General features: G+C 40.1%; 1 protein-coding gene across 2 annotated transcripts in view; it reads left to right on the top strand.

The window, feature by feature from the left end:
• FIG4 (FIG4 phosphoinositide 5-phosphatase) overlaps positions 1-21,684 on the top strand; it is a 125,690-nt gene that overhangs the window by 53,090 nt on the left and 50,916 nt on the right. For both annotated transcript variants that reach the window (XM_082731929.1, XM_082731930.1), the window contains 2 exons: positions 1,379-1,545; positions 17,066-17,204. In XM_082731929.1, coding sequence (XP_082588055.1) covers positions 1,379-1,545; positions 17,066-17,204 — 306 coding nt within the window. The remainder of the gene's footprint in view (positions 1-1,378; positions 1,546-17,065; positions 17,205-21,684) is intronic.

The raw sequence follows: 21,684 nt of genomic DNA, 5'->3' as shown, positions 1-21,684 counted from the left end.
TTTTAAGATTTTATGTATTTATTTGACATAGAGAGACACAGCAAGAGAGGGAACACAAGCAGGGGAAGTGGGAGAGGAAGAAGCAGGCTTCCCACCAATTGGGCAGCCCGGTATGGGACTCCATCCCAGGATGCTGGGATCATGACCTGAGCCGAAGACAGACACTTAATGACTGAGCCACCCAGGCGCCCTGCAGTTACGTAAATCTTATTTTCCACCTTCTGAATGCTGGTAATCACAGAGAGTAAAACTGATTAATAATAAGGACTTTTATGAATTTGTTTCTTCTTTTAACTTCTCAAAAATTATGTTGCTGGAAGACATTTTTCAAAATAATTCTGTAATATTTTATTAAAGACCTGTGTGTTGTTGCCATGGTTTTTATTTTTTGTGTGTGTGTTAATTATGAATAAATACTATGTTCTTTATATAAATCCAGAGTGCTTTAGATAAATACAAAACTGGTGGATTTTTACCAAACAAATGTAGGGGTGCCCAGGTGGCTCAGTTGAGCATTGACTCTTGGTTTTGGCTCAGGTCATGATCTCAGGGTTATGAGATCAAGTCGAGCCCCATGGTGGGCTCCGTGCTCAGCACGGAATTGTCTTAAGATTCTCTTCCCCCCTTTGTTCTCCCCCTTTTTTCCTCCCCAACTCCTGTCCTGGCTCATGCGCACTCTTGCACACTCTCTCTCAAATAAATAAAATCTTAAAAAAAAAACAACAACAACAAATTTAGATTGCATTAGAAAGAAGAAGTCATGTGCCTTCATGCATTTTGAATTAAAAATATAAGGTACATGAAAGATTGATTCTTCATGAAGGATTACATTTCTTCACTGTCCATTGGATCTATGCCACTGTGTGAAGTGCTCTTTCTTGAAAATACAATGGAGCTTGTTATTGGTCATCTGAGGTAGTCATAAAGGCTCTGTTAGGAAAATGAGCAACTTCCAAGTGGCCAGATCCACAGATATCACAGCACTGAAAATCTCAACAGGCACTTGGAGAAATACAGGTTTCAAACGTGTTCTGAGGAAAGAGTATGGTTTATCTGTCGGTGGCAAGAGCTCGTCAAATTCTGTTGTGGGAGGTAAATTGATTTGGCAGCCTGAAGAAAGTTAGGAGTCTTTTAGTCTGGTTAGAATCACCTTGGTCTGGCTTTGACGCCTTGTGTTTTTGTTTCTCCAACCTCCATTTTAGTGTTTTCTAGAACTTTTTTTTTACTTACTAGACCATCACTGTAGCATATATTTTACATATGGATTTATCATCAAGAGTCTGCTTGAAAGGCTATTAGGAATTCATATGTGGCTAACTGAACCATGTGTGTAATACTTCTGGTAAAATTTTGTAATGTTTATTTTTCTTTGATATAGGTTATTTGAGGAACTCTATGAAGATCATGGGGACACCCTTTCCCTTCAGTATGGTGGTTCTCAACTTGTTCATCGTGTAAAAACCTACAGAAAGATAGCACCGTGGACCCAGCATTCAAAAGACATCATGCAGACCCTGTCTAGATATTACAGCAATGCTTTTTCAGGTAATTCTGCAATAATAAGCCATTCTAAAACTTTACCTGATATGCACTTTTCTTCTTAAATACACACCTTTTTTGAGCAATCTAGCTAAGTAAAACCAAAGTTTAAAATAGAATCTCACTTAGAATGTTCTAAATAAACATTTGTTCAATAAATGAGTGAATAAATTTTATATTTTAAGTAGTGCAGTGTTGCATTTTTCCACCCATAATAGGAGCTTTTAAGTAGTGCAGAAGATTTTTTAAAAAATGTCTATTTTATTTATTTATTTGAGATAGAACAAGAGAGAACACGTGCGGGCGGGTAGGAGGGCAGAGGGAAAGAGAGAAGCAGACTCCCTGCTGAGCAGAGAACTTAGTGCAGGACTTGATCCCAGGATCCTGGGATCATGACCTGAGCTGAAGGCAGCCACTCCACTGACTGAGCCACCCAGGAGCCCAGTAATGCAAAATACTTTGATTCCTTGGTTTCTGTCACCTTGCGATACATAGATAAATCTGTTTGAGGGTATTTAATCATTATTTTAAAAATAGGATTCATAATCTTGACAAGCTAATTTTTTAAATGTCAGCTAGAAATTAATAGTAGCATTAACACTAAATTATATCTTTCTTTGTTTTATGACTTGTGAATACTCAAAAGTAACAAGTTGTTAAAATGGTACTTCTGCTGCCTCCATTCTGATGGAATTTCCAACATAATAGATATCACAGACCAAATCCTTATATTCTTCTGCTGGAGGGACGGCATAGAACTGTTAACTTTGGATTGCTGTGTAGCAGAGCTGAAGTACAGCTATGGACTGAGGAGAGGGCTGCCATGTTGGGAAGGGCCTGCCCTCCTAAATATGATTGGGTCAAAGGATCTTTTGAGTGGTTTCCTGGCGACCAGACGTAGGCTTCATGAGGGAGGGTGGTAGCATGGGACTGACCTCAGTCCTGGCTGGAGGGACCCAGCAGCAAGAACCCGGAGGTGATCCCTGGATTCCTAAGGAAGGAGTTGTGAAAAACTGGTAGGAAAAGTTGCTTGGTCCACACCAAGGGAACTGTAAGAGAGTCTCTGGTGACGGGAACTTCTGAAGCATGCCTGAAAGCACCCACAGAGTCAGCTTTCAACATTTCCCATTCCCAGAGAGAATTCAAAGTCTGTTTGCTGTGTTACAATGTAAGCATATCAGTTTTCCATGCTGCATAACAAATGATTAAGAACGGCCTAAGACAACATGTGTTTATTATCCCACGATGTCTGTGGGGGGAAGTCCAGGCACAACTTAGCTGGATTTTCTGCATAGAGTCTCACAGAGCTGCAGTCAAGATGTCAGGCAGGCTGTGGTCTCATCTGGAGGTCGGACTAGGGAAGGATTTGCTCCCTGCTTGCGCGTTTGCTGGTGGAATTCAATTCCTCATAGTTTTTTTGTGACTTTGGGACTCTTAGTAACTTGCTTCTTCACAGCCTACAAGGGAAAGTGAGTTTCTAGAATGAGTTTTCCAGCAAGAGAGTCTTACAATTGTGGGGGCGATGGCCCATCCCTTTGCCGTATCCCATTGGTTAGAAGCACATCATATCTCCCACCCCCTGCAAGGGAAATCAGTATCAGTTTGCTAGGGCCACTGTAACGAAATAGCACAAACTGGGTGGCTCAAAGCAGCCCAAATTTATTATCTCACTATCCTGGAGACTGAAAGTCTAAAATCAAGTTGTTGGTGAAGCCAGGCACCTTCTGAAACTGATAGGAGAGAATCCAGACTTGCTCTTTCCTTTCTTCTGGTAGTTTGCCAGCAAGCCCTGGTGTCCTTTGGTTTGTAACTGTGGCACCTCTGTCACTGCCTCCGTGGTTACATGGCCACCTTCCTTCTTGTGTCTGTGTCAGTGTCAGATTTCCCTGGTCTCATGAGGACACGAGTCCTATTGCATTAGGTCCCATCCTAATTTAGTGTGACATTTGAACTTGATTACATCAGCAGAGACCCTATTTTCCAATAAGATTATACATTCACAGGTATTTGGGTTTGGGACTACAACGTATCTTTTGGGGGAGACAGTTCACTGTATAGCAGAGAGTATCACACTACAGTATGAGCACCAGGAGGGTGGGGATCATAGGGTTCGCCCTGGGGCGCATCGCGCCAAGTAAGACCTTCCCTATTCACACACTTTGGAGGAACCAGAAGCTGGTGGGTAGCCTGGTAGGCATGGGAGGGAAGTACAAGGTAATCTGTAGGTCCTGCATGTCATTTACCCCATGCTGTTCTCCATTGTTCCTCTCCAGATGAACTGACTCTCTCACATTCCCTGAATAAATTAGGCTGCTTAATCATATGCTGTTTCACCCATTGGAACACATGACTGCCATCTTCTCCTGATGCCTAGCCGGGCTCAAGAGCTCACTGTACTTTGACTTGCTCAAAGAAGGTCCTCCAGGGTTTGTTCTAATGGCATTCTGTGTTTTTCCTTCATAGCACTTAGCACAGTTGCCGGGAAATCATTCACGATGCCATTAGTTCCTGCCATGAGGCCAGAGAGCCCCATGGGCAGCTCGTTCACTGAAGTGTCCCCAGTGCTTTGCTTATGGCACACTAAATATTTGTGGGATGAATTAATAAACACATGAGTTAATTTATTACCTGTGTCCTCCCCAATTCCTTCTTTTCCCTGAATTACAAAATTGACAGGACTAAGGATGCCAGCCTAGTAACATGTAGCTTATCAGCGATGCCCCGAGACGGCTCAGATCATTTCTTTTGCATTCTTGGAGCCCATTATAGTACTCTGGGTAAGCTCAGTGTATAACATAAACCACAGAGTCCACTGCGGACCTTAATGAGAATTTAGATATTCCTCTTTATGCCTGCTCCTGGAACTGGGTTTAAAACTTAAAAATCAAAGTAGAGTAATCCAAGCAAAAACTGAGAGGGAAATCGAACTTAGAGATTCTGGCCAGTGGCGTAAGTTTCGATTCTAGATTTCTAAAGGAAAAATATTAAAGCATTTCCATCATCTTTTGTTATCCCTAATGCTCTCATTACCAGTGAGGACATTAATATGTACTGATGTATTCAAATTGACCACAATGTGAGTTAGAAGTAATTGGTTATTATCAGTCATGAAACACAAAATTACAATGGGCTTCACTTGTTTTTACCAATTAGAGCATTGATTAGAATAGGGTTATCTCCCAGAAGGTGTGCTCACTGGCTCCTCTTTGTGGTGCTAGCTTCCTAGGGCTTCTGTTAACAAAATCCCACAAGCTAAGTGGCTTGAAGCGGCAGCAGTTTCTTGTCCCACAGTTCTGGAGGCTCAAAGTCTGAAATCAGGGAATGAGCAGGGCCGTGCTCCCCTGTGAAGGCTCTAGGGGAGGATCCTTACTTCATAGCTTCTGATGACTTCTGGTAATCTGTGGCTTGCCACAGCACTGTCATTTCTACCTCTGACTTTGCCTGACATTTTCCTCTTGTGTCTGTGTCTACATGGCATTTTCCCTGTGAGTCTCACTCTTCCTGTAAGGACATGAGTCATATCAGATTATGGGCTGCCCTACTCCAGTTCCCACTGCATCTTAAGTGGATTGAATCTGCAAAGACTCAACTTCCAGATAAGGTCACATTCACAGGTCCCAGGGCTTAAGTCTTCAATGTATCTTTTTTTTTTTTTTAAGATTTTTAAATTTATTTATTTGACAGAGAAGAGAGACAGAGAGGGAACATAAGCAGGGGGAGTGGGAGGGGGAGAAACAGGCTTCCCACTGAGCAGGGAGCCTGATATGGGACTCGATCCCAGGACCCGGAGATCATGACCTGAGGTGAAGACAGATGCTTAACGACTGAAGCACTCAGGCGTCCCAAGGCTTCAACGTATCTTTTTTGGGGGGCACGGTTCAACCTATAACACTTGTATAAGTTGTGTGTCCACAAGTACATATCTCTCAGGGGATGGGTTACCACGGGAAAGGTGGAAAACTGCCCCGATGGAAAGGAAACATCCACTCTTTTGCCCTCTGACATCATTGTCTGTGTAATGGGAATCATTATTGAAGTTTATTTAAATAATACTGGGGGACAGAGAGAACGAATGTAGAGATGTATGTGATTTAAAAAGCAGGGAGGACTATTAAAAGATAGAAGATGGTCAAGAAAAAGTATAACATGCACATAATGGAAGTGTAAAGCAGAACTGTACCACTGAAAGAGGAACCACTCTGAAAGCAATTATTTTATAAATAGTGTGGCTAAAACAGACTTTATTTTGAGAAGCATGGTATCCTTGAGGCATACAGCTTATTTTAAAATTACAATGGCTATCATATAATATTAATATATTTCTAGAGCCATTTTCTTTAAAACACTCAAGATAACTTTACAAAATTTAATCTCATGTGATTCCTCTGGGGCAGGCAGGAAGACACTTGACATTAGGTTGTTGGAAATTTTTTCCCTTTCATTACCCAAAAAATGTAATGTAGATGGACAAACAGCAAATTAAGTCAAAAGACAAGCTAAGGAGAAATTTGAAACCTACCAAAAAATGCTAATTTCCTTTAGATGTAAAGAGCCAGTATTTCCTTTAGATATAGCCAATATAAAGGGACCAGAAGTTGTGGAGAAAAAATGAGCAAATGAGATGTACACTTCACAGGGAAAGCAATGCATATGGATTCTAAACATATGAAAGAAAGCTCAACTTCACTCATAATAAGAAAAATAAAATTATGATAGAGTACCACTTCATATATCAACAAAGATCAAAAAGGTTTTTGATCCTTGGGACCTTTTGATCCTTGGGTTTTTGATCCAGGACCCCTCATAGGGGTTTTTAGTCATTGAAGTGTAGTTGATGTATAATATTATATTAGTTTCACGTAATCATGAAGTTTATATTAGTTTCACATAATCATGAAATAATCATGGTAAATCTAGTTACTGTCACCCATACAGAGTTGTTACAATATTATTTATATTTTCTATGCTATACATTGCAACCCCATGTCTTATTTATAATTGAAAGTTTGTATCTTTTAATCCCCTTCCCCTAATTTGCCCAATTCCCCTTCTCCTCTTGGCAACTACCAGATTGTTCTCTGTATCTGTGAATCTGTTTCTGGTTATTTTTTTTGTTGTTGTTAATTTGTATCATTTTTTAGATTCCACATATAAGTGAAATTATTTTCTCTATCTGACTTAGTTCACCTAGTGTAATCCCTCTAGGTCTATCCAGATTTCATTCTTTTTTAAGGCTGAATAATATTCCATTGCATGTGTATCACTTTTTTTAATTCATTCATCTAGGTTGCATCCATATCTTGGTGATTGTAAATAATGCTACAATGAACGTAAGGGTACATCTTTCTGAATTAGTGTTTTTGTTTTTTTTGGATAAATAGCTAGAATTGCCAGATCATGTGGTAGTTTTAGTTTTAATTTCTTGAGGATTCTCCACATTCTTTTCCATAGTGGCTGCACCATTTTGCATTCCCACCAACAGTGTACAAGGGTTCCCTTTTCTCTGATTCCTCACTAGCACTTGTTATTTCTTGTCTTTTTGATAGTAGCCATTCTGACAGATGTGAGGTGATATCTCATTGTGGTTTTGATTTGCATTTTCCTGATGATGAGTGATGTTGACTATCTTTCCATATGTCTGTCAGCTATCTGGATGCCTTCCTTGGAGAAGTGTCTCTTCAGGTCTTCTGCCCACTTTTCTTTTTTTTTTTTTTTAATATATAATTTTTTATTTTTTATAAACATATATTTTTATCCCTAGGGGTACAGGTCTGTGAATCACCAGGTTTACACACTTCACAGCACTCACCAAAGCACATACCCTCCCCAATGTCCATAATCCCACCTCCTTCTCCCAAACCCCCTCCCCCCAGCAACCCTCAGTTTGTTTTGTGAGATTAAGAGTCACTTATGGTTTGTCTCCCTCCCAATCCCATTTTCTTTCATTTATTCTTCTCGTACCCACTTAAGCCCCCATGTTGCATCACCACTTCCTCATATCAGGGAGATCATATGATAGTTGTCTTTCTCCGCTTGACTTATTTCGCTAAGCATGATACGCTCTAGTTCCATCCATGTTGTTGCAAATGGCAAGATTTCATTTCTTTTGATGGCTGCATAGTATTCCATTGTTTATATATACCACATCTTCTTGATCCATTCATCTGTTGATGGACATCTAGGTTCTTTCCATAATTTGGCTATTGTGGACATTGCTGCTATAAACATTTTGGGTACACGTGCCCCTTTGGATCACTACGTTTGTATCTTTAGGGTAAATACCCAATAGTTCTGCCCACTTTTCAATCAGTTATTTTTTTGGTACTGAGTTGTGTGAGTTCTTAATATAGTGAGGATATTACCCCCTTAATGGATATATCATTTGCAGATATATTCTCCCATTCAGTAGATTGTCTTTCATTTGTTGAGGGTCTTCTTCACTGTGCAAAAGCTTTTTAGTTTGATGTAGTCCCTTTTGTTTCATTTTACTTTGCTGCCTTGGGAATTTCATCATTGGTTTGTATAGACAGACTGATGCCATATAGGCAACCCACTTCACTCTCTTTCAGGCTCTTTTGAAAAACTGTTCTTGAGGCTTCTCATCTTAGTGTGCTTTGAGGTTGTCTTTAAGAAGTACCATTGGTTTCTAACACAGCTGGTTACATTGGTAGTTGGAGGATGCCAAGAAGAGATACCTAGGAACTCCCGTCAGATGTTAGGGAGAGTTTTATTATTATAACTGTCTGAAGGAACTTGTTAAGCTGCTTCTAACCTTTTTTTTTGTTTTTTTTTTGTTTTTTTTTTTTTTGCATTTTGGTTAGCTGAATTTTCTTGCTGAAGCTTATTGAATTTCAGTCCTGTTATATGAAGAAAAAAAAAAAGATACAGGATACCTTTAGCAGTTAATAATAGATCTGCTCTGTTCATGCATACATGTATACATACATACACACATGTACAGCTTAAAATTGTAGGGGGTGTGTGTGTGTGTGCGCGCACGCGCGCACGCATGGAGGGGAATCATATCCTTCTCAAACAGAGATTTCAAAAAAAAAAAAAAAAAGAGAGAGAGACATTCACAACGTAAGGACTGCAAAGCTCACCACACATGGGAAACATGCGGAGGAGGCATCCCTCAGCTTTGTGGTCGTGCCTTAAGGTTGTAGAACAGTTTTACTCACTTTCTGCTCACCACTGGAGCAGAGGCGTACAAGGGAGAAGAACATTTTAGTTTATCAAGACTAGTGAGGCAGCCTACTAAGGTCATCCTTCTAACAGGTTTAAGGTGGATAAGCTGTGTTTGGCTCTAGCAGGGAGGAGACACTTGGCAAAATGTTTTGTTTTAATAACTTTTTAAATAACATTAATAACTGTTCACTGGTCCTGCAACCAAAGCAGTTAAAACATGGCAAGAGAAAATGCTGTAGCTAATTATGCTCCATTTTAAACTGACTACAGGTCTCCAAAAGACATTAAAACAACCTGCCAGTCTTACTACGTTTCTCTGATATATTCCTTCTAGCGGAATGACCATTTGGAAATGACCACTTTCCAAAAAGACCGTTTCATACCATTTCATGTCTTCTAAAATCTACAGCACCCCACTCTCCACTGTGACCTTGCGTGTCATTGAGGTGAACTCCCTCTTCAACATCCTTAAGAACAGCGGAGCCTGTCCTTATCTGCACCTCTAGTTTCTGTATTGTATTACAGTGATTGGAGTAGCCCTGTCTTTTTTTTTTAAATTTCGCTTCAGTGTTCCAGAATTCATTGTTTATGCTCCACATCCAGTGCTCCATGCAATATATGCCCTCCTTAGTACCCACCACCGGGCTCACCCAACACCCTCCTCTCCCAAACCCTCAGTTTGTTTCTCAGAGTCCACAGTCTCTCATGCTTCATCTCCCCCTCAGATTTCCCCCAACTCACTTCTCCTCTCCATCTCCCCATGTCCTCCATGTTATTCCTTATGCTCCACAAGTAAGTGAAACCACATGATAATTGACTCTCTCTGCTTGACTTATTTCACTCAGCATAATCTCCTCTAGTCCTGTCCATGTTGATACAAAAGATGCGTATTCATCCTTTCTGATGGTGGCATAATACTCCATAGTATATATGGACCATATCATCTTTATCTATTTGTCTGTTGAAGACATCTTGGTTCTTTCCACAGTTTGGTGACTGTGGCCATTGCTGCTATGAACATTGGGGTACAGATGAACTGTGGCCATTACTGCTATGAACATTGGGGTACCTTCTTTTCACTCCATCTGTATCTTTAGAGTAAATACCCAGTAATGCAATTGTAGGATCATAGGGAAGCTCTATTTTTAATTTCTTAAGGAACTTCCACACTGTTTTCCAAAGTGGCTGCACCAACTTGCATTCCTACCAACAGTGTAAGAGGGTTCCCCTTTCTCCACATCCTCTCCAACACTTGTTTACTGTCTTATTCATTTTGACCATTCTAACTGGTATAAGGTAGTATCTCAGTGTGGTTTTGATTTGAATCTCTCTGATGGCTAATGATGGTGAACCTTTTTTTCATATGTCTGTTAGCCATTTGTGTGTCTTCTTTGGAGAAGTGTCTGTTCATGTCTTCTGCCCATTTTTTTAATGTGATTATTTGTTTTGTGTGTGTTGAGTTTGAGGAGTTCTTTATAGATCCTGGATATCAGCCCTTTGTCTGCAGTGTCATTTGCGAATATCTTCTCCCATTCCGTGGGTTGTTGACTGTTTCCTTTGCTGTGCAGAAGCTTTTGATCTTGATGAAGTCCTAAAAGTTGATTTTTGCTTTTTGTTCTTGTTTCCTTTGCCTTTGGAGACATATATTGAAAGAAGTTGCTGTGGCTGACATCGAAGAGGCTACTGCCTATGTTCTCTATGATTTTGATAGATTCCTGCCTCATGTTGAGGTCTTTTATCCATTTCGAGTTTATCTTTGTGTATGGTGTAAGAGAATGGTTGAGTTTCATTCTTCTACACATAGCTGTCCAATTTTCCTGGCACCATTTATTGAAGAAATGGTCTTTTTCCCACTGTGTATTTTTTCCTGCTTTGTCAAAGATTATTTGGCCATAAAGTTGAGGGTCCATATCTGAGCTCTCTACTCTGTTCCACTGGTCTATGTGTCTGTTTTTGTGCCAGTACCATGCTGTCTGGTGATCACAGCTTTGTAGTAAAGCTTGAAATCAGGCAACGTGATGCCCCCTCTTTTGTTTTGCTTTTTCAACATTTCCTTGGCAATTCATAGTCTCTTCTGGTTCCATACAAATTTTAGGATTGTTTGCTCTAGCTCTTTGAAAAATGCCAGTGGAATTTTGATCAGAATGGCATTGGAAGTATAGATTGCTCTAGGCAGTATAGACATTTTAACAATATTTATTCTTCTAATCCATGAGCATGGAATGGTCTTCCATCTTTTGGTGTCTTCAGTTTCTTTCATGAGTGTTCTGTAGTTCTTTGAGTACAGATCATTTACCTCTTTCTAGGTTTATTCCCAGTATCTTATGGTTCTTGATGCTATAGTAAATGGAATTATTTCTCTAATTTCCCTTTCTGTATTTTCATTGTTAGTGTATAAGAAAGCAACTGATTTCTGTACATTGATTTTGATAGAACAAATCAGTAAGAGAAGAGAGAAGAACAACATGGTCCTCTCAATTGATCCAGAAAAAGTATTTGACAAGATACAGCATCTATTCCTGATTAAAACGTTTCAAAGTATAGGGATAGAGGGAACATTCCTCAACTTCATAAAATCTATCTACGAAAAACCCACAGCGAATATCATCCTCAGTGGGGAAAAGCTGACAGCCTTCCCTTTGAGATCAGGAACATGACAAGGATGCCCACTCTCACCACTCTTGTTCAACATAGTATTAGAAGTCCTAGCAACAGCAATCAGAAAACAAAGAGAAATAAAACGTATTCAAATTGGCGTTGAAGAAGTCAAACTCTCTCTCTTCACAGATGACATGATACTTTACATGGATAACCCAAAGACTCTACCCCCAAACTACTAGAACTCATAGAGCAATTCAGTAACGTGGTAGCCCTGGCCCATCTTAGGCCAGCCCCCTGCCATGCTTTGAGTCCCATCACTTCATGCTTGCCTATAAGTAGACTCTCATGGCTGCACATCTTCAGTCCCCGCTCCTCTGCCTCATTCCCATGATGCATGAAAGCCCTCCTTCGTATTATCAATCGGATCTTTCCTTAACATACCCAGTCCCATGCCCCGTCCAGCTACAGTCCTATTTCCTTGGTTTCCTAAGCAAAACCTCTTGAGTGATCTGCGTGCGTGTTTCCTCTCCTGTCCTTTTCTCTCCACCTGCCTCACGGCATCTGCCCTGTCATTGCTGCTGAACCTGTGCTTGTTAGAATCACCAGCCCTCTCCCTATTGCCAAATCCAAGGTCATCTCTCTGTCTTTATCTTTTTTTTTTTTAAAGATTTTATTTATTTATTTGACAGACAGAGATCGCAACTAGGCAGAGAGGCAGGCAGAGAGAGAAGGAAGCAGGCTGCCTGCTGAGCAGAGAGTCCAATGTGGGGCTCAATCCCAGGACCCTGGGATCATGACCTGAGCCGAAGGCAGAGGCTTTAACCCGCTGAGCCACCCAGGCGCCCCTCTCTGTCTTTATCTTTCTCAGCCTTTCAGCAGTTTTTAATCACAGGTGACCCACTCCTTGTTTCTTGAAACTCACCTCTGTGATCTCTCACTCAGTCTCCCTGGTGACATCTCCTGCCCTATTTCTAAACCCCCTTCTCTTTTCTCTCTATACTTTTACCTTAGGGGCATCTCATCCAGCTCGTAAATACTGTGCATTTGATGCTCACCTTTGCGTCTCTAACCTTGATTTCTCTACAGAACTCTGGACTCATTTTTCCAAAAGCCCACCTAGCTAGCATCTCTTCTTGAATATTATGTTAGTTGTCTATAGGTTCTTAATAAATTACAGCAAAATTAGTGCCTTAAAACAACACCCATTTATTATGTCATAGTTTCTGTGGGTCAGAAGTCTAGGCACAGCATTCCTCAGCTGTGTTCTCTGCTTAAGGTCTCACAAGGCTGGTAAAAATGAAAGCAGTTAAGTCAAATGAAGTCAAAAGAAGCCAAAATTAAGTTGGTGTTGGCCAACCTGGGCTCTTACCTGGAAGCTTCCAGGCTTGTTGAGGTTTGAGGTCAGTGGTAGAATCCCATGACTGAAGTCCCTTTGGCCTTGCTGGCTGTTGCCTGGGGTTCATTCTCAGTTTCCGAAGGCCGCTTGCCTTCCTTGACTTCTGGCCCACTCCATCTTCAGAGCTGGCAGTGGCACATTGAATCCTTTTTGTGCTTCTACTATCTCTGCCTTCCTTTCTACTTTCCTCTTCTGCCTTTGAAAGATCCATGTGATTACAGTAGCCCCCCCCCCAAGATAATACAGGATAATTGCCCAGTCTTGGAGTGAGTAGTTAGTTAGTAACCTCACTTATATCTGCAAAGTCCCTTTTGATGCGTGATATGAAATATTTGTGGGTATGAAGCTAGGGAGAAAAGATCTTGGGGCCCAAATTTCTTTTTTCTTTCTTTCTTTTTAACATTTTGTTTATTTGTCAGAGAGAGTGAGCAGAGTACAAGCAGGGGGAGCGTCAGGTGAGAGAGAAGCAGTCTCCCTGCTGAGCAAGGAGCCCAATGCAGGACTAAATCCCAGGACCCAGTGATGGTGACCTGAGCGGAAGGCAGTTGCTTAATCAACTGAGCCACCTAGGCGTCCCTTGGGGCCCAAATTTCTTACTACCACGGGTATCTAATAAGAGTCTCAAGCTGATCATTTCTTTTTTTTTTTTAAGATTTTATTTATTTATTTGACGAGATGATAAGTAAGCAGAGAGGCAGGCAGAGAGAGCAGGGGAAGCAGGCTGCTTGCTGAGCAGAGAGCCCAATGCAGGGCTCGATCCCAGGACCCTGAGATTATGACCTGAGCCGAAGGCAGAGGCTTTAACCCACTGAGTCACCCAGGCATCCCTCAATCGATCATTTCTGAGGCAGAAGTCCCTTACTCTGACTCAAACCTGTTTTTCCACTTGCCTTTTCCACCTCAGCACCTGCTGCTCAGTTCAGAAACCGTGGAATCATCCCTGATTTCTTTATTTTCCTTACTTATCTCCACTGTCCCAGTCACATCTCTCGGCAAATCTCATTGTCTCTGCCCCAAAATATACCCTAAATGCTTCTGCTGTTTTTCATCCTGCCTGCTGCCATGCTGGTGCCAGAAAGGGTCACCTCTGTGTGAACAGCCGCAGCACTTCTGCTTCAGCTCTCGGCCCCCACACGTGGGCCCCTGTTCTACAACATGATTTTAGTTGCTTTATGGCAGTCTATCCTTTAGAAACACAGAAACAAATCATAATTTATTTAGTTATTATTTTGCATTTTGCTTCCTCTTAAACATCTTTAAACATATACTCTTTTTTGGCATATCTTTGATATTATCTTATGGAAATTCTAGAAGCATATTTATTAGGTCAGAGAGTATAAATATTTTCAGGGCTTAAAGTATGTGTGCGTGTGTGTGTGTGTGTTTATAATAAATATAAATATATGTATATTTAAAGCCCTGAAAATATCTATACTATATCTATCTATACATAAATACATATGTATATATATTTAAAGCTCTGAACATATCTGTATCTGTATCTATCTATATATAAATATGTATGTATTTGTGTGTGTGTGTGTGTGTGTGTGTGTGTGTATACCCCATGAAAACTTTGGTAAGTTGAAATGACATAAAGTGGGGAGTATCCCCCTCACTTTCCAGAAGTTTGAGTTATACTACTTTGCTTTTAGGAAAAACTTACATTAGCAAAGTAACAGCTATTTTCATAAAAGTTAAAAACCTCTTCAGATTTCTTTCCATTAACATGAGAGGTACTGATGTAGGTCTTTTCCAAGCAAAGTGGCGTAATGCAGACTTTCAGAAAGCAGGGAACCCCTGGGTTGCCAAATTGCCTTAGAGAAAGGATACTGTACAGCAGTTAATATTCCCTAGGCAGAGTTATAGAAGTGCCCATTTTGATAAGTATTCGCCAGCCTAAGCAAGTAAAAAGTGGCATTCTGTTTTAATTTGCATTTGTTTGATAACCAGTAAGGTTGAATTTTGGTAGGTTTATCTGTTTCTATTTCTTTCAAAAATGGCTCATTTCTCTTTTTCTGTTAGGGTGTTGATCTTTGCCTTTCTCACATTTAATGGGTATTTATTGAGTAACATTTCTTTCCATTATTGATTTCAGAGCCCACTTCATCACATACTTAATTTAACATTAGAATAATAAATATTCTAGTTCTAAAATTTTTTTTTTGCTAATTAAAAGTAAAAAGAATTGTTATTAAAAAAAAAAGAATTGTTTGATTCAAGCCTGATCTATTTAATACATACATAATAAAAGTGGTTAGTGTTTAGCTATTTGAGTGAAGTGTGACTGGTCCATTTCTCTCTTTTCCTTTAAAGTGTGATTGAGTACAAAAAATAGGCAGTCATTGCCCTCTTATTATCCACAACTGCAGAGAACCCACCTGTGTTAAGCTCGTGTCCATATCCAAAGTTCTACTGTCTTCCCGAGGGTGGTTGTCTTACTTGCAGTCAAGACTAGCCTGGAAAAGAACCCCAGGCTCATTAAACTGGTCTTAGAATCCTTGGTTAGTGACCATATCCATCACAGATACATATTTATAGAAACAGCAGCACATTCAGCAAGTCTTCATTATGATCCTTTGAAGCAGTAGCCTTCATTGGGTTATGTTTCTCACCGCTCACATTTTATCATACTTGTTAAAAGTTAAAGGAAGCAGCTATGAGGTTTAAAGGAGGAAAGGCTCCTTGAAAACATGGCTGAAGATGGAAAGCTTCTCTAGATAGTAGTAAGATGTCTTGAGGACCTGCATAGCATGAATTATTAAGTGCCATTAAGACTATACAGGAAGCATAAAGAATGTAATTGTTATAAAAGCAATATGTGGGCCCCTGGGTGGCTCAGTTGGTTAAGCATCTGACTCTTTGTGTTTCAGCTCAGGTCATGATCTCGGGATCCTGAGATCAAGCCCTGCACTGGGCTCCAGGCTCTGTGTGGAATCAGCTTGAGAGTCTCTCCCTTGCTCCCTGCCCCTCCCCACTGCTCTAAATCAATCAATCAATCAAATCTTAGGGAAAAAAGTGGTATGTTTACTTTTGCATCATGTAAAGAGGGTACAAATTGGGGAGGTAATGTCTGCATCATTTAATACTTGTTTTCTCTCAAAAAAGTGGCAGAAAGGCCCCAAATTTGCTCAGGTTATAAACACATCCCTTTTATACATTACTTTTGGCCTGAAAGGTAAATGCTGCTTTAATGGAACACTTCCTGTCAAAAAGTAATAACACTAATACATGTTTGATGTGCCGTATTTCATTTATTGCTTTTGCTGAGATGACCAAATAGTTCAATGAGAACAATGTTGCTAATTTTAGAGATAGCTGTGTTCACTATAGCTGTTGGAAGAAGATTGATTTTATGGTAATGTTATCTTGTTTCGAAAGCAGTCATTTCTACTGTGCTTTTTAGTTCTGTGCTCATTTTCAGAAAGAGGGTATTATTTTAATCGTGCATGTCTGCCCTAAACTTGAATACACAGGGCTCTGAGACAAGAATGGGAGGCAGGAAATGAGGGGAAACAATGAAGGATTCTGGCGGGAGGTGGGGCGAGGGGAGACGGTGCAGAATGGGAAGGGTGCTTCATGAGACCCTTTAGTGCTCATCATCATTTTTACCAAAATATAATTATAAAAGGAAGGAAATACAATATATGTGCATATGTGGTTAGTAATTTTGGAGTGGTTGAATAGTTTGAATGAGGCTGTTACCCATGTGCCCACTCTGCCTTCATTATCAAACCCAGAAGGGAATGGGCCAGGCCCACCGCTGAGGGGACAGAAACTGTTATAAACACTGTCTCTGCTAAAGAAATGGAGACTGTCTTTTCAAGGATTAGAAGTGGAAGCTATGGAGAGCAACTTGTTCAAGGTTGTGCAACAGAATAGGGGTAGCTGTGGGATCATTTTGCTTATTTGTTTCTGACACTGTCTTCTTGTCTTTATAACAAAGTAAAGATGTATTTGTTTCTGGTAGACTGAAGAATGGTGAAAATGTGTTCTTACCTAAAAATAAAATCACTATGGTATTATGGCAGTTCTTGATTTTTAAGAGTCTCTCAAAATTCAAGAAGCAATATGTGTTCACTGTCCTCTGTATTATGAAAGGAATGGAGCAAAAAGTAAACATCTGGAAGCAAGATCTTAATTCTGCTCAAAATCTTGGTGACTGTTTTAGATTTTGTGACTATTTTAGATTTTAGATGTGTGTGACTTCTGAAGTATAAATACTATTTCAAAGGTATGTTTTATGAAATCACAGTTGTACCCTTCTCCTCCTGAGAAAACATTCTCCTGAGTTGTATATGTCAGTAGTGATTTCCTAAAATGCCTATTTTTGCTTTTTAGATGCTGATAGACAAGATTCCATTAATCTCTTCCTGGGGGTTTTTCATCCCACGGAAGGGAAACCTCATCTCTGGGAACTCCCAACAGATTTTTATTTGCATCATAAAAATACCATGAGACTTTTACCAACAAGAAGAAGGTATTCTTCTAGTCTACTGTATAAACTCAGATTTGATGTTACTTTGAGTATGAAATATTTTCATTTTTGAGTCATAATCACATAGGCTAAAGTAGTCTTACTACACGTTTGCTGTGAGGAACTCCGTGTTGTTGGTGTCCTGATACTAGATCTGGAAAATTGTCATTAACAATTGGTGGCTTTCATTTTTTGTAAGATAGAAAATTTCAGAACTTCATCATTGAAGAAAAGCTAATCACTAAGACAAACCATCAATATTATTTCTGAGTGCTTCCTACAAATGTGGAACTGAAAAGAACCCTCAAATTTAAGGAGTCAGTCTTTGGTCTTTCAAGTGAGGGGTCCAAGCAGCATCACTTTGGAATGCTAATGGTGTTTCTTTCCGGAAGCATAACCTGCTCTTGGTGACACCGGTGAAGACGGGGAATAGAACAGTGACCCGGGTGGCAGACACCATCCCCAACATCTCCTTTACCCAGGCCTTTCTAGAGTCAATAGCCATTTTAGGTTTTTTTGATGACAGTGGAATTGATATTAATATTCTCAAAAGAAATAAAGTTTTTACCTGTAGTGTAGCCTCTGGGTCAGGTTGATTCTGTACCTGAGTGACCTTGGATTAGTTATTTTAACCTCTCCCCACCTCATTTTTCTTACCTGCAGATGTGAATGGTAGACACACTTCAGAATCATTGTGAGGGTTTAGTGAGAAGACTCACTAGTGTTTTTAACTGAGGCATCATGTACTAATGTAGTGAGTTTGGCCACACAAGCAAAATTTTCACACACAGGAGGCTGGAGACTGGTGCATTCTTCTTAGAGGCCTACAAGGTCAAGTTCTCTCATAATGCTTTTCTCTCACAGCATCAGTTTACTATGGCCCTTATTTTGTGCAACAGTGCTTCCCAAACACTATGGGGGTCAGTGCTAGTCTGGGCTTCATTGTGTGGACAGACCACAGGCAACTGTACAATTAGCAAGTGCTGATGTTACAGCTTTTATCAAATTCTGTGTTACTTCAGGAGTGCTAGAATATATAGGGATGGGTCAGTTTCTGTTCTCAGATTTGTTCTTCTAAGTGCATGTTGTTGGACTAACCAACTTACTATTTGAGTTTACTTTCCCTGTTAATGAAGCACTGCTGGTTTTTGCATTAAATGATTGCCTCTGAATTTTTGCTGATAAAAAAGTAGAACTAATTATGTTTATTGGGTGAGAGATGAGTGTAAATACCCATATTTAACTCTAGTGATGCAATTGACAATGGGTAAATGTGGGTGATTTTCCAAAATTAAATATTACCTTCCAGTATTAAAGCTGTTAACACACAGGTTGGGAAGAACCAAAACTCAATTTACTCCTGCAGAAACGAACTCGTGTATTGCAAGTGTACATTAAACCACTTGTGTACCTTGAGTTACATAACTGATCACTAAGGCAGGAGGTGGTCAGAGCTTATTTGTTGCATCAAAAGAAGCTGCTGTTTATAGCTCCATTTTCTTAAAAAAAAAAAAAAAGGAAACTGAGATTGCAGAGAGAATGTGTCTTGACTGAGATAATTCAGCTCATTAGATGACTCAGCAAGAATCAAATTTTTTTCTAAAATAAAGTTTTATCAAAGTAGATAATATGGCTCTCTCAGTTGGTTTGGTCTCCTGGTTTTTTCTCCCAGAATATCACAATTCCAAAAAATTAGTTTATGCTATCAAGAGTACATATTGGTTATAAACAGTACTTAAAAATACTGTAAGACACATTTTTATTTTGGACTTTCCGATGTCACCCACGAAACTGGTTATTTTGGTGACAGCTAATATTATAATTCTTAGATAAAATGAATATTTTAGCCAGAGGAAGTTAACTGGGTGAGAGCTTAGACATCACGGTTGGGTGGGGCAGAGTTAGAATTTCTGCCAATGTGTGACCTCTGACCTGCCGAACTCCAGAAACCCTTCTCCTCATCCTTAACATGGAGAGGACTATGTACACCTCACAGGGTCATTTTGAGGATTAGGTGAGAAACTGTGTGGGAATTACTTAGTACTGGGTCTGACACAGAATCCACACAGTCCTAAAGTGGCCAGGTTCTGGACAGATGGCCTCCAGTTTAAATCTGAGTGACTGTGGGCAAGTTACATAACTGGTCTCAGTCTCAGTGGCCATTATCAGTAAAATAGAGATAATAATATCATCTAACTTGTACATTTTTCTGAGCATCATCAGATGGAATAATATAAATGCTTACTACACAGCAAACCCAACAGATGTCAGTACTGTGATTATTCTTTAAGGAGAATCTATTCCCTAGTTGTAAAATTTATTTAAAAATCATCCAGGATGACCATAAATCTGGAAACTTAGATAATATTATTTTATCACTTATTATGATATGATATCAATACCCACTTTATATGTATTTGCTTGTGTTTCCAAACTGGGTGACCATACCATATTTTATATTGTGTGTACCAGTGTTTACTCTGGTATGTGTGTGTGTATATATATATATATATATATATATATATATATATATATATTTTAAGATTTTATTTATTTATTTGACAGAGATCACAAGTAGGCAGAGAGGCAGGCACAGAGAGAGAGAGGAGGAAGCAGGCTCCCCGCTGAGCAGAGAGCCCAATGCGGGGCTCAATCACCAGACCCTGAGATCATGACCCGAGCTGAAGGCTGAGGCTTTAACCCACTGAGCCACCCAGATGCCCCAACTCTGGTATCTTTTTATTGAATGATAAGGGAAGGGGGAATAATTTTTGCTCTGACTAGAATTCATCCAAACCAGGACCTCTTGAAGTAACTACTTCCATTACTCAGAATCCCACATTTATCTGTCTGCCCAGAACTGCTAGATGAAGTTTTGTCCTGATTTAGGTTAATGTGTCATACATCATCCAAGATGCTATTTATTGACTCAGTGTTTATCAGGTCACTGAGATGTTTTTACATATTAAGCGCTAATTAATTCGTTAACCCAGAGTTGGATGGTTTCCTGGCCCTGTTCACTGTCTGATATATGAGTTTCCTCTGCGTCTCCCCAGGAGAGGTCATCCGGCCTGTGCGCAACCAGGCCTGATTTGTCCCCTGGGCGGTGTCTGGTTGAGGAGGTTCTTTTCAGACAGTCCACTTATACACACTTATACAGTTCCTCCCCACATCACCTGAGATCTGCTGCTCTGTACCTTTACCTACTAATCTCAGTTCGACCCACTGAGACCTTAAGAACACGATTTCCCTATCCACTTTATGGTCTTTTAACTATTTGAAGACGAGTTCACACCTTCTCAGAATCTCTTCTTTAGGATAAACAGCCCCACTCTCCCCAGCTATTCCTCACAAACTGTGATTTCAAGTCTCTTCGGGGTTCAGAATGCTCTTCTCTTATGGATCCCAGTCCACAGCAGTGTTCTTTTTCAACTCTGGTGCCCAGACTTGGGTTCAGTAATGGTCACAGTTTGATCTGATTTGTGCCAAATATCGTGGAACCCACTGGAGCCATTACTCCTCTTATCCTGGTTACTCTGCGTTTATCATTAACTATAAGATTGCACTAGCTGTTTTTAGCAATGCCATCATAATGTTGACTCTCTGAGCTTCCTGTCCATTAGAACTCCCAAGTGTTTTTAACATGACCTGCTACCAGGCCTTATCTATACCATTCTTGTATGCTCATTCAAGCATTCTTGGTCATGGTCATATATGCCTTGCTTGCTTCCAAGAGAAAAGGTTTAATTGTATTACCTTTATATTAACATTACTAATGAATTTGCAGCTTCTTTAGATATAAGCAGCTGGTCTTCTTGATCCTGATACAAATCCTTGATGAAAAATATTAACTAGAATAAGGTAGATGGCAGAGCCCTCTGGGACACCACCAGACGACTCCTTCCACCTTAACATTGTTTCATAATTTGGGGTTGGAATTATTAAAATGGCTGTAACTGACTCTACGGTCATCATTTAACTATACTGTCCTCCTGCCCCCATTTCTCTATCTCATTCACAAATATTGATAGCTTTGCTAAAGCCCTCGTGCTAGTTCAGAGGGTTCCCATGTTCGTTAGGGGAAATAAAGAGTCTTTTTTTTTGAAGTCTCCCTAACCTTCCTTTGTGAGTGAGCCAGTGGAATTGAGCACTCTTCATAACAGCAACCAAAGAAGAGAGAGCAGCTGACTTATGAGGTGTTGTTTGCAAAGGAAGAAGTAGCACGAACTTGCAGTCTCAGTCATCTGATCCCTGGTTCCAAAGCAGGTTTCTCTACTGCTTCCGGTCTCTTCCTCTGAGTAAACGTACTCAGGGGTAATGGTAACCAAGATCTCGCCCCTGCCTTGGGCTGAGCCCTCTCAGATGCTCTCATCTTCCGTTGGTCTCAGTTCATCTTCCCTAGGGCAGGGGTTTCTCAGGGGCTTTTGTGCTTCTAAGACCCACCCCGTAGAGCTGGACTTTAAAAAAAAAAAAAGTATGGTTA

The sequence above is a fragment of the Mustela nivalis genome (genome assembly GCF_964662115.1).
Source record: "Mustela nivalis genome assembly, chromosome: 5".
Classification (NCBI taxonomy): domain Eukaryota; kingdom Metazoa; phylum Chordata; class Mammalia; order Carnivora; family Mustelidae; genus Mustela; species Mustela nivalis.
This window is presented reverse-complemented; position numbering and strand designations above follow the sequence as displayed.